General features: G+C 31.3%; 1 protein-coding gene across 1 annotated transcript in view; it reads left to right on the top strand.

Annotated features, from left to right (window-relative positions):
- The first annotated feature begins 7,903 nt into the window (after positions 1-7,903).
- LOC136234842 (uncharacterized) overlaps positions 7,904-10,059 on the top strand; it is a 4,441-nt gene continuing 2,285 nt past the window's right edge. Inside the window, exons 1-2 of the mRNA XM_066024328.1 lie at positions 7,904-8,249; positions 9,432-9,856. Of these exons, the coding sequence (XP_065880400.1) occupies positions 8,010-8,249; positions 9,432-9,856 (665 nt within the window). The 5' untranslated portion in view covers positions 7,904-8,009. The remainder of the gene's footprint in view (positions 8,250-9,431; positions 9,857-10,059) is intronic.

The raw sequence follows: 10,059 nt of genomic DNA, 5'->3' as shown, positions 1-10,059 counted from the left end.
GTTATTTACAATCAAAATCAAAATCTTGTTGAAATTAAATTGCAATGGTATATATTAATAGAAATCATTGATCATAGAGTTAATTATCCATTCATTGGTTTTATTCTCCAAAAGATTATAAATTTTTATTGGATTGAATTATACTGATTTCATAGTGGCAATTGACTAAAATATTTTCCTTAGATATCTAATCTTTGTAGATACATTTTTCCCGTGAAATATATGATATGTTCCATTATCTCAAGACATTAATTTTTCATTCAACTTCTTCTTATCTCCAATTCGATCCATACACAGAGAGTTGTTATGAATATAAATTGAAGATTAGTACTTCTTGTTTCTTATTTAAAAGTTTTTATTTATATTTTTCTTTCCTTTTTATTTAGTAGTGTTGCCTTTGGTTAAGTTATTTTTTATTCAAAGTATTGGCAATTATACTGTCAATCTCTATGGTATCATATTGCTCATCTTGTTAGGATCAATTATCGACTACCTTTCAATGGAAGTCGATTCTCGACTATGAATTATGGAGTTTGTGGTTCAAACCTTAAATGTCTTGCTTTTTTTGTTTGATGACTTTTTTTGTTTTCTTCATATTTTTGTTCTATTATTGCTTCAAACGTTATTTTTGTTATTTAATTAATTTATTGTTTTCTTATATAATTGTTTAATAATAATTATTATGAAAGTGCAATCAATCAATTTTAAATTTTTTGATAGTGTTTTTGCAGATAAATTTACACTATTACATTGTTTCATCATTAATAAGTTTAACTAAATATATTTTAAAAGGAGAGAAGAGAAAGTGTGGATTGACATACAAATGGTGTGGATAATCAGATAAAAAGACAAACAATCAAAGAAACAAAGAAAAAATAAATGGCTGGATTGAAATTTCAAAAAACCATACAAATCCAAAGGATTTGGCAAAACGAAATGGCCAGATTACATGCATAGTAGTTATTTTGCAAAATCTGTTTTAAATTTGAACTTAGAGAATGATTTGAAATGGCAAAAAGATTTATGGCAAACCAGAAATAGTATTGCAAGTAATACTAACCATTCTTGATGATAGAGCAAGATGAGAGATAAATAGAGATCATATCAGTGTTTCGGTTAACTGCTATTAATTTTATGAGTTTATTTTTAAGTTTCAGCCACCATTTTCGCTAAATTTTCCTTCTTGATACTCATAACACAAAATTATAGAAAAAAATAGGCTTTTATGATTATTTAACTGACAAAGTTTTTGATTTTATGGTTACTAAAGTTGAATTACTAACATGAAATTTTTTTGCAAAAAAAAATAAAAATAAAATTGTTTACTACTTTATTAATAACAAAAAAAGAGATGTTATAGCTATCCGAATCAAATGAAATATATATTGACAATATTGCTACTCTCTGTTAATACGTTATTAATGAACTTGCGATTTTTATATACTATAAAATTTAATAGGTTTGTGAATTTAATTGCACAATATTGATATTAAACCCAAATATATATGTTAACATCAATTATTGAATTGAGGTTAGATATGCATTAAGATTTAAGACCACATATTTGAATGTAAGATTATTTTGAAGGGATTTTAATTTTTAATGTTTTTATGTAATTAAATTTTATACTTCTATCATAAATAACTAAAATTTAAAAATGTTAATTAATACATATTTTTAAATTCAATAATATGTTTAGAGTATTTGATAAAATAGTATACATCCCGCGCAGCGCGCAAATCTTCAACTAGTAATAAAACAATTTATCATTCTCTCTCACTTTCTTATCTCTCTATTTTCCTCAAATTTTTCCTCAATTGTTCAAGCTCTTCCAATTATTGTCGAATTATATAAGACTAGAGAATAGAAAAACAAACAAAAAAAAAACATAAGGGGGGGGGGGGGGGGTAGAGTACCTTTCACATACCTTCAAAATTTTGTTGTTAATCAAATGTTTGAAGCGACGACTAATAAAAGTTAGAGCGAGAATTAACGGTGAAAGTCACAAAGCGACCAGAGGCTAAAAGAGAAAGGAAATGGGAGATACGAGTGAATTGATAATGGTGAAATGGAGATAGACGAGTACAATGCTTCTTCTTTTTTGTTACATGGTATGCTCGAGTTCCATCATTCATTAAGATTTTTTTTTTCGTTTTTTAATTGGGTTTCGTGAAGCAAAAAACACATAGTTGTGAGGTTTGAGTTCATAGTTGTATGCTTTTGAACTGTGTTTAAATTTGAAGATTAGTCAATGTGAGATATGAAAGATATGGCTAAAATATTGGAGATAAATTAATTATTTATACGTTTTCTAAGTAATTAAAAGTTTGTGAGTAGTAAATATTTGTGGCCTATCTCTATTCGCTTTTTAAATTTATATATTATACTATATATAAAAACTGAAACATACATCTTTTTATAATAGTGACACATCGACATTAAAGCTTACGACTTATATAGATTTTCCATATTTTTTTCCCTCTTCTAAAAGTTAGTCTCGCCTAATTTTTTTGTTAAGAGCATCTCCATTAGAAGGTGCTTGATTGAGTGTTTGGTGAGATGACAGTGACTTTGGCAACTTTGAAGGGTTGTGTATCCAGTAAACGCATGGCGTTTGATTTTCAAATTTATGAAAGATATTAAGTCAACATGGACTCCATTGATTCCACATTTAAGCTTTTTAGTAAACAATCTCCTACTACAGCGAAAGGGGAGGTATACATGGAACGTATACCTTACTCTAGTGTTGTTGGAAGTTTGATGTGCATGGTATGTACACGTCTAGATATTTCACATACGGTTAGTGTTGTTAGTAGATTCATGGCAAATCTAAAAAAGACACGTTAGGAAGCGGTGAAATGGGTTTTACATGTTTTTTGGATGAGGTGTCATTAAAATATGGTAACATAAGTTGAGTGAAATATGGTAATGGTCTATGAAATATATTGTTGTGTTTAGAAATAAGGTAAGGTAAATGATGAGTTGATAATGTTGTTGTATTTTGTTTGAGGAGGGTAAAGTAAGGTAAAGTTTATATATAATTTACTTTTATATCCTTATAATAAAAATATTTAGGGTAAATTACATCTATAGCCACTGAACTTTACCCATTTTCACATTGTGGCCACTTTCAATTCTTCCCGGTATGGCCATTGAACTTTAGACTTTGTTACACCGGTGGCCACTATGACCATTGACCAGCTTTTATTACCGTTGACTCTCCTTTATGACCGGCTCTCTCTCTCATTTTCTCTATCTAAAACCCAAAATACCCATTTTACCCTTCTTTGTCTCTTTATCTCTCTTTCCTTTCATCCGTCTCTTCCATTTGGTATATACATATGTATATATACCATTTGTTGCAGAGCATTCCATTGCAATATCCATGGCAAATTTTTGAAGGCCAATAACTGTTACTTTCTTCCTTTTAACAAAGTTTCTAGCAGATTCATTATCCATGTTTATATAATCCATGGCGTGTATTACTTCACCATGGAAAGCTTCAGGTCCTTTTCCTTGTGGAAATTCTGGAATATTTGGTACATCGTTAAATCTTCCCAAGCAAAGGATTATCAAGTCTACCCTTTATACCTGATTTGAATGGGTTCTCTTTCTCTTTCTCTCTCTATCTTTCGTTTATTTCTCTCTCCTAGAAGTCTATACAGTCGTCATTAATCTTCATCACAAGCTCATTTGTTGACAGTTCCTGATACATCAGAAATTTTAATTATCACTACAAAGTAACCATACAGGAATCAGTGCATATTGCAATTGATTCTTTGAACGACATTCGTGCTTATCTGGGTAAATTACATCCATCTCCATCACAAGTTCATACACCTCGATCCCTTTCAAGAATACAGATTCCTCCAAGAACTTCAACAAATCAAAACACGAAAAGGATCATCAACAGGCTGAACATGATCAGTAACAATAAGAACAATGTCGAATGATAGATAAACAGTAAACAGATTACAACTGAAATATAGAGAGAGAAAGAGAAAGAGAAAGAGAAAGAGTGGAAGAGACGGATAGAGTAGAGAAAGAAGGGTAAAATGGGTATTTTAGGTTTTAGATATAGGAAATGAGAGAAAGAACAGGTCATAAAGGGGAGTCAACGGTAATAAAAGCTGGTCAACGGTCATAGTGGCCACCGGTGTAACAAAGTTTAAAGTTCAGTGGCCATATCGGGAAGAATTGAAGTTCAGTGGCCATAATGTGAAAATGGGTAAAGTTCAGTGGCCATGGGTGTAATTTATCCAAAATATTTATATTAAACATAGAGTGTGTTGAGAAGACGACTAAAAGTATAGTAGCTAATAAATAAATATAGCACTCCCGGGATCTAACTTTTCCTAGCTTTGTGTAAATAAAATGAGCAAAAGATAATTTTGTATATTTCACTATTGAAAAAATTAATCAGAATATAATAATGATCTCAAATACAACAGTGGTTAAACTCTCTGTTGGTTTTATCTTTCAAGAGGATTTTCTCTCTCACATATAATGAGGTTTTCTTATCTCAAAAGTTTTATATTTTGGTTTTCTAATGAATAAATACAAATAAAAAATTGCATATAATTTATAGTAAAAACATAAACTAATAATAATAGGTAAATTATAATTAGATAATTTATATTTTCCTTTAATTTTCTTTTAAATTTTTCCTTCTTTTTTTATTTTCTTTTATTTTATTATATTTTAATATTATTATTTTTTCTCTTATCCTAATGAGAGAAAAAGTCATTAATCTCCTCCTCTCGGATTAGGTGAAGGGCTCCAGCAGTTCAACTGGTTCTCTATAAAATTCATACTTGTCCTTAGGTAAGGACTCAGTCATCATATCCGAAATATTGCCATCAATACAGATTTTCTCAAGATATAATTGCTTAGATTCCAACACATCATGTATCCGATGATATCGCATATCAATGTGCTTCGACCTCGAGTGAAAACACTGAAAATTTGCTCAATTGGTGCTTAGTTGGTAGATTTCTTAATGATAAATCAGTGGATTTTCATTTAATGTGTGCTCTTATGGCTGCAATATGGAACCATAGAAAATGAGTCTTCATTAAAGCGGTTAATACTAATTTTTTCCTATATCAATTTCTCATGAGATTAATATTAGAAGGGTAATTGATGATGGCCTATGGACGTTTGGCAATAAACTGCTTTTTGCTAAAAGATTGGCCCAAACTGATATTCCTACCGAGGTTCCTCTTTTTACAATCGGTGTTTGGGTTCAAGTTTATAACCTGCCCATCGGCTCAGGAAAAGTTACAATTACAATAGGTAATCATATAGGTAGGTTCCTTAGCACCGATCCAAATATTTTTCTAGGAATATGGAGGGAGTGCATGTGCTTAAGAGTGTCCATATATGTCCGTAAATCTCTCATGAAAAGGATAAAGATGAAGAAATCCATATAGGACTGGTTTTGGGTGGATTTTAAGTATAAACGCATCAAAAGATTTTGTTTATTTATGGCCTTTTGGACCATACTGATTTTTCTTATCCAATAGTCTATGAGGAAAATGATGGTAATATAGAACCTCCTTATAGTCCTAGTATGTTTGCTCTTTTATGAAGGAAAAAACAGAACAAAAGGGCTAGATGGCTGGTGACGAAGGCTATTCTCCAGGGAGAGGAGGGTGGACGTACAATAAGGGGGAAATGAGCTATTAAAACTGAATTGTTACAAAAGGAAATTAGCACAGTTAGTGGGGATAATATGCGGTTTCGGGAAGTTAGCTTAGTTAGTGGGGTTGATGTGCAGAATCCAGACATTATTAAAGGGAAGATTAATATGGTAATTGATGTTCTTGGTGGGTCATGTGTTAATAATAGGGAAACTACAGTTACAGATCAAGAGAAGGGGTTGGTAATTATGGATCCCAAACATAGACGGAAAGATAGGCTTGGAGAGGAGGGAGTAAGTTTTGAAAACACTAATGAGTTGGCCCAAAAGAAGGGCCCCATGTGGGTGCTGCAAGCCAGGCTCGTCCATCACGAGTCTCCTTGGGTGGAACTGTCATGGGCTGGTGACGCAGCATGAATATCACAAAGGTTAACAAACATTGGTTCGCGCATGAATACGCGTTAATCAACCTTCAAAATTCAGAGAATTCTGAAAAATACAAAATAATATTATTGAATATAAAAAACCGAATATTACAGCTGAATTTGTTGTTTAAATAGCAAAATCCAAACCCTAGTCCGAAATAGAAAAGGAAAGAAATAAAGAAAATTACATAAAAGAAAATTACATAAAAGGCCTGAAAATCACTAAATCACATTTTTGAAAATGACATGGTTCATATTAGGGATTCGAGTGAAAACTTCGTAACTGCAACAATTCATTTGTGTCTAGATCAATCATGGTAGTTTACAGGTTTTTATGGAAACCGAGAGAAATCGAAAAGGTAGGAGTCCTGACATCTCATTCGTCATCTTTCATCTTTTTCTAATCAACCACGGTGTTGTATGGGTAATTATTTGGCTAAAGATGAAAAATTATGAGAATTGGAGAGCTCTTAGTTGGCTCAAAAATTATGGTTTAGATAATTATTTAGTTGGGACTAATGCAACAACAGTGGTTCATTATCTTAAACAAGCTCCTTTTCGGTCAACATATGACATTATTGTAGAGGAATGTAATTCTTTACTTTATTCTTTTAATGACATTAATATCAGGTTTGTTGGTCGTTCTACGAATGATGTGGCTCACGAACTATCTAGAGCTACATAGTCTACATCAGGACTTATGGAATCACCACATAAACCAACATATTTATAAACTTTGCACACTTTGATTTGCATTAATATATCATTTTTTCTATACAAAAATGCATTTCTTGCTTCATGACTCAAAATTTCAACTATCCCCTTCAACTTTTAAAAGTCTCAAATGACTATTATTTTTGTCTAAATACATTCAATAACCTCATATTAGTGTCTAATTGTATTCAATAAATCCAAAACTTCAACTGCTCCGTGAACTTCCAAAAGTTCCTAATTATTTTTCTATTGATTATTTCTTTTTGATACGTGTGGTTAGCACTTTGACACGTGCCGGAATGTGTCTTCCATTTTAACCATTTCGGTAAATAGTTGTTAGTTGTTAGCTTATTAAATTAGCTGTTACCTGATTACATTTTTTATAAAATTTTAGTGATTGTTAATAGCAGTTTGTGTAAAATGACAAATAAAGAAATGGTAAAATCTTTATTTGAGATTAAAAGATAGTAATTAACGGTAAACTCTTTCAAATCTATCTTCACCAAACACCACTATTAGAGTTTTGACTAGTCAAAACTTTTAAAATGGCTCAAACCATTAATTTTACTCTAAAAAAACTCTTTACTAAACATAACATTTTCCATCCAATAAATTCTATTAAGAAATAGGTAGTTATTAAATATAATTCAACAATAACAAATTTTTTAAATTGGGGACAATTAAAATTTTCAAGAATTAAATGATATTTTAAACAATTTTAATTCTTCAATTTTTTAGATTTGAGGTCATTTAAGTGTTGTTTTTTTTTATGAGAGAGAAAATTAATATTTAGAGAGAGAAAACTCAAAAAATGATGATACTGAAAAAGTAAAATAAATGTGATACTAAACAACTTTAATTCTTAAAAAATTTCATTTTGAGATTATTATCGGTCAAATTTGGCAAAATAAAAAAATACAAAATTTTACAACCACAAAATTGCATTTGTAAAGAAAAATACACAAATATATAATTAACCCAGCAAACTTTTATTTGTGGTGAGTTTAACCAATTATGACCGGGAACTGATAATTAACAATTTCCTGAACTAATTACTAATTATCAAATTAAGATTAATAAAGTGACAACAAATTAGGTGCTAATTAAAGGATAAAACAAACGGTGAGCATGTTTGCATTAATCCCGAGTTTAGAGTGATTATAGTGAAATTCGTTTAACATTTTTTTTTGGGTGGGGCGAGTTTTGTGTGTGTTTGCGAGTGATTTCTGATGGTACAACCTCATCATCAGCAGATCATTCGCAAACCCGGAGCTGCAGCCATTGCCGATCCGAGGAAGAAAACTTGTAGCCTTCGAGAATTTTGCAGAATTTACTTAACATGGTGTTGCATCGCCGTACCTTTTCATTCTTGTTCCAGGTTGCTACCTTCTTCTTCCCCTAAATCTGATCGTACATCTCGCGATCCATCAGGTCGTTCCACCGCCGCCCTATCCGATCATCCTCACCAGGTATGTTTTTGCTTTTAATTCGTTTACGTTTCAGAATAAATCGATAAAATCGTCGAACGAGATTGTCCTGTTATGGATTCAATTCATTGCTCATCTCGAACTTTGCAATGCATTCTCATGTTTTTTTTTTTGAGAAGATCATTCTGCTGTTTTGGTATCTTCTACAGAGGTAAAAATGATATTCTCAATTTAAATTTGTACTAATGAAATAATTTTTCTTCCAATACAAACACATTTGACAATTTATCATCAATTTTAGTGCTAGATTGTTAGCGCCGCTCGTTAAAATATGAATTGATTCGTTTTTGAATAATTTATTCGTACATCACAAACAAAATTTTCAGGAATTTGAAAATCTGTTAGTAATTTATTAGAGATTCACACAGCTCTTCACATGACATTCTAATTCTATTGCTCTAGTCGCATATAGCCCTGTGATTCAAAAATTGCATATAAATTGCTAAATGTGATTTTATTAGAAAAAAACAAAACTTGAATTAGTTTACCGACAGAAATTATGGTTTTATAACCACGTTGTGTGTTGCTGTTAGTGGTGATATATACCCCTCTCTTTTCTTGATTTTTATGGCTTGATTAGTATTATTTATATTAATATTAAACCTCTCCCTTACTATAAATAAGAGAAAATTTGAGAAAATATTGCCAAATGTGCAGTCATAATATAAAAAGAAATATAAAAATGAACAAATTGATAAACTTAAAATCATAGAAAAACGGAAAGAGTAGCTTATTTTCCTTACAAAATATCTATAATAAGCTCTTAACTTTATATTTACCGTTAATGGCGGAACCAACACTAAAAACTTGGAGGGTTAATGGACAAAAATTCGTTGGAAATAAGAGTTTTGTTAAGCATCATTGACGGATAATTCCGTTGCGAATTTCGTCATTGATGTTGTACCCGTGACAAATTCTAAATAGAATGGAATTAGCGACGTACATTTTACATTTTATATTGGCAACGGATCTTTCTGTGGTAGTTCTAATTTTTCTTGATTTTCTTCCCACCACTGAATTGTTTAAAGTAAAACAATAAAAATGAGTTACAAAAAAATCAAACAGGCACAACATGTTGCCAGTAGAACTTGATATTTTATAACCCCAGTGAAATATTATCAATAACAAGTAACAGTGTGTGCATTTAACCCGGTGAAAATGCAGGAGATAGAAGAAGAAACAGAAGAGGAAAAAAGAATGAAAGGAGTATACAACAGTGGTGATAGCCTAAGAGGCAACAGTCCAGCTTCAACTTCAGATAGATATTTCAAGCACAAAAGTGTTGATAATTTCTTCCCACAATATGTGTCTCCTGGGCTATCAAGAAATGGGAGTAGAAAAGGTTCAGCATGTCCATCGCCATCTTTATTGTATAGAAGCAAAAGCAGAGGAAGCATAGATTCACACCATGCATATTTAAGAAATGCAAGTAGCAGGAAGGGCACTGCAACTCCTATAATGTTTTCTAATTCCACTGGCTTGATAAAACCTGCTCCTCTCCACAAGTCTCTCGATTGCACCCTTGAAGAGTTGAGTTTTGGCTGTACTAAGAAGATTAAGGTTACTAGAGATGTTCTTACAAACACTGGGTTCGTTTTCTATCTCCTTCACCTCTCTTTCTAGATTAGCATATCTAAAATTAAATTTTAGGCATAAAGTATTATTTAGCTATTAAAGATGTTAGCGTTTGCCTCCTAAGCTATTGAAGGCTTAAAGCACTATGCCCTTCACCCATCCAAAATGTTGGCCTTGGTAACATTTACTCTCTTGAACTATCCAAAATGTTAATTTT

The sequence above is a fragment of the Euphorbia lathyris genome, chromosome 7 (assembly GCF_963576675.1).
Source record: "Euphorbia lathyris chromosome 7, ddEupLath1.1, whole genome shotgun sequence".
NCBI classification, from domain to species: domain Eukaryota; kingdom Viridiplantae; phylum Streptophyta; class Magnoliopsida; order Malpighiales; family Euphorbiaceae; genus Euphorbia; species Euphorbia lathyris.
This window is presented reverse-complemented; position numbering and strand designations above follow the sequence as displayed.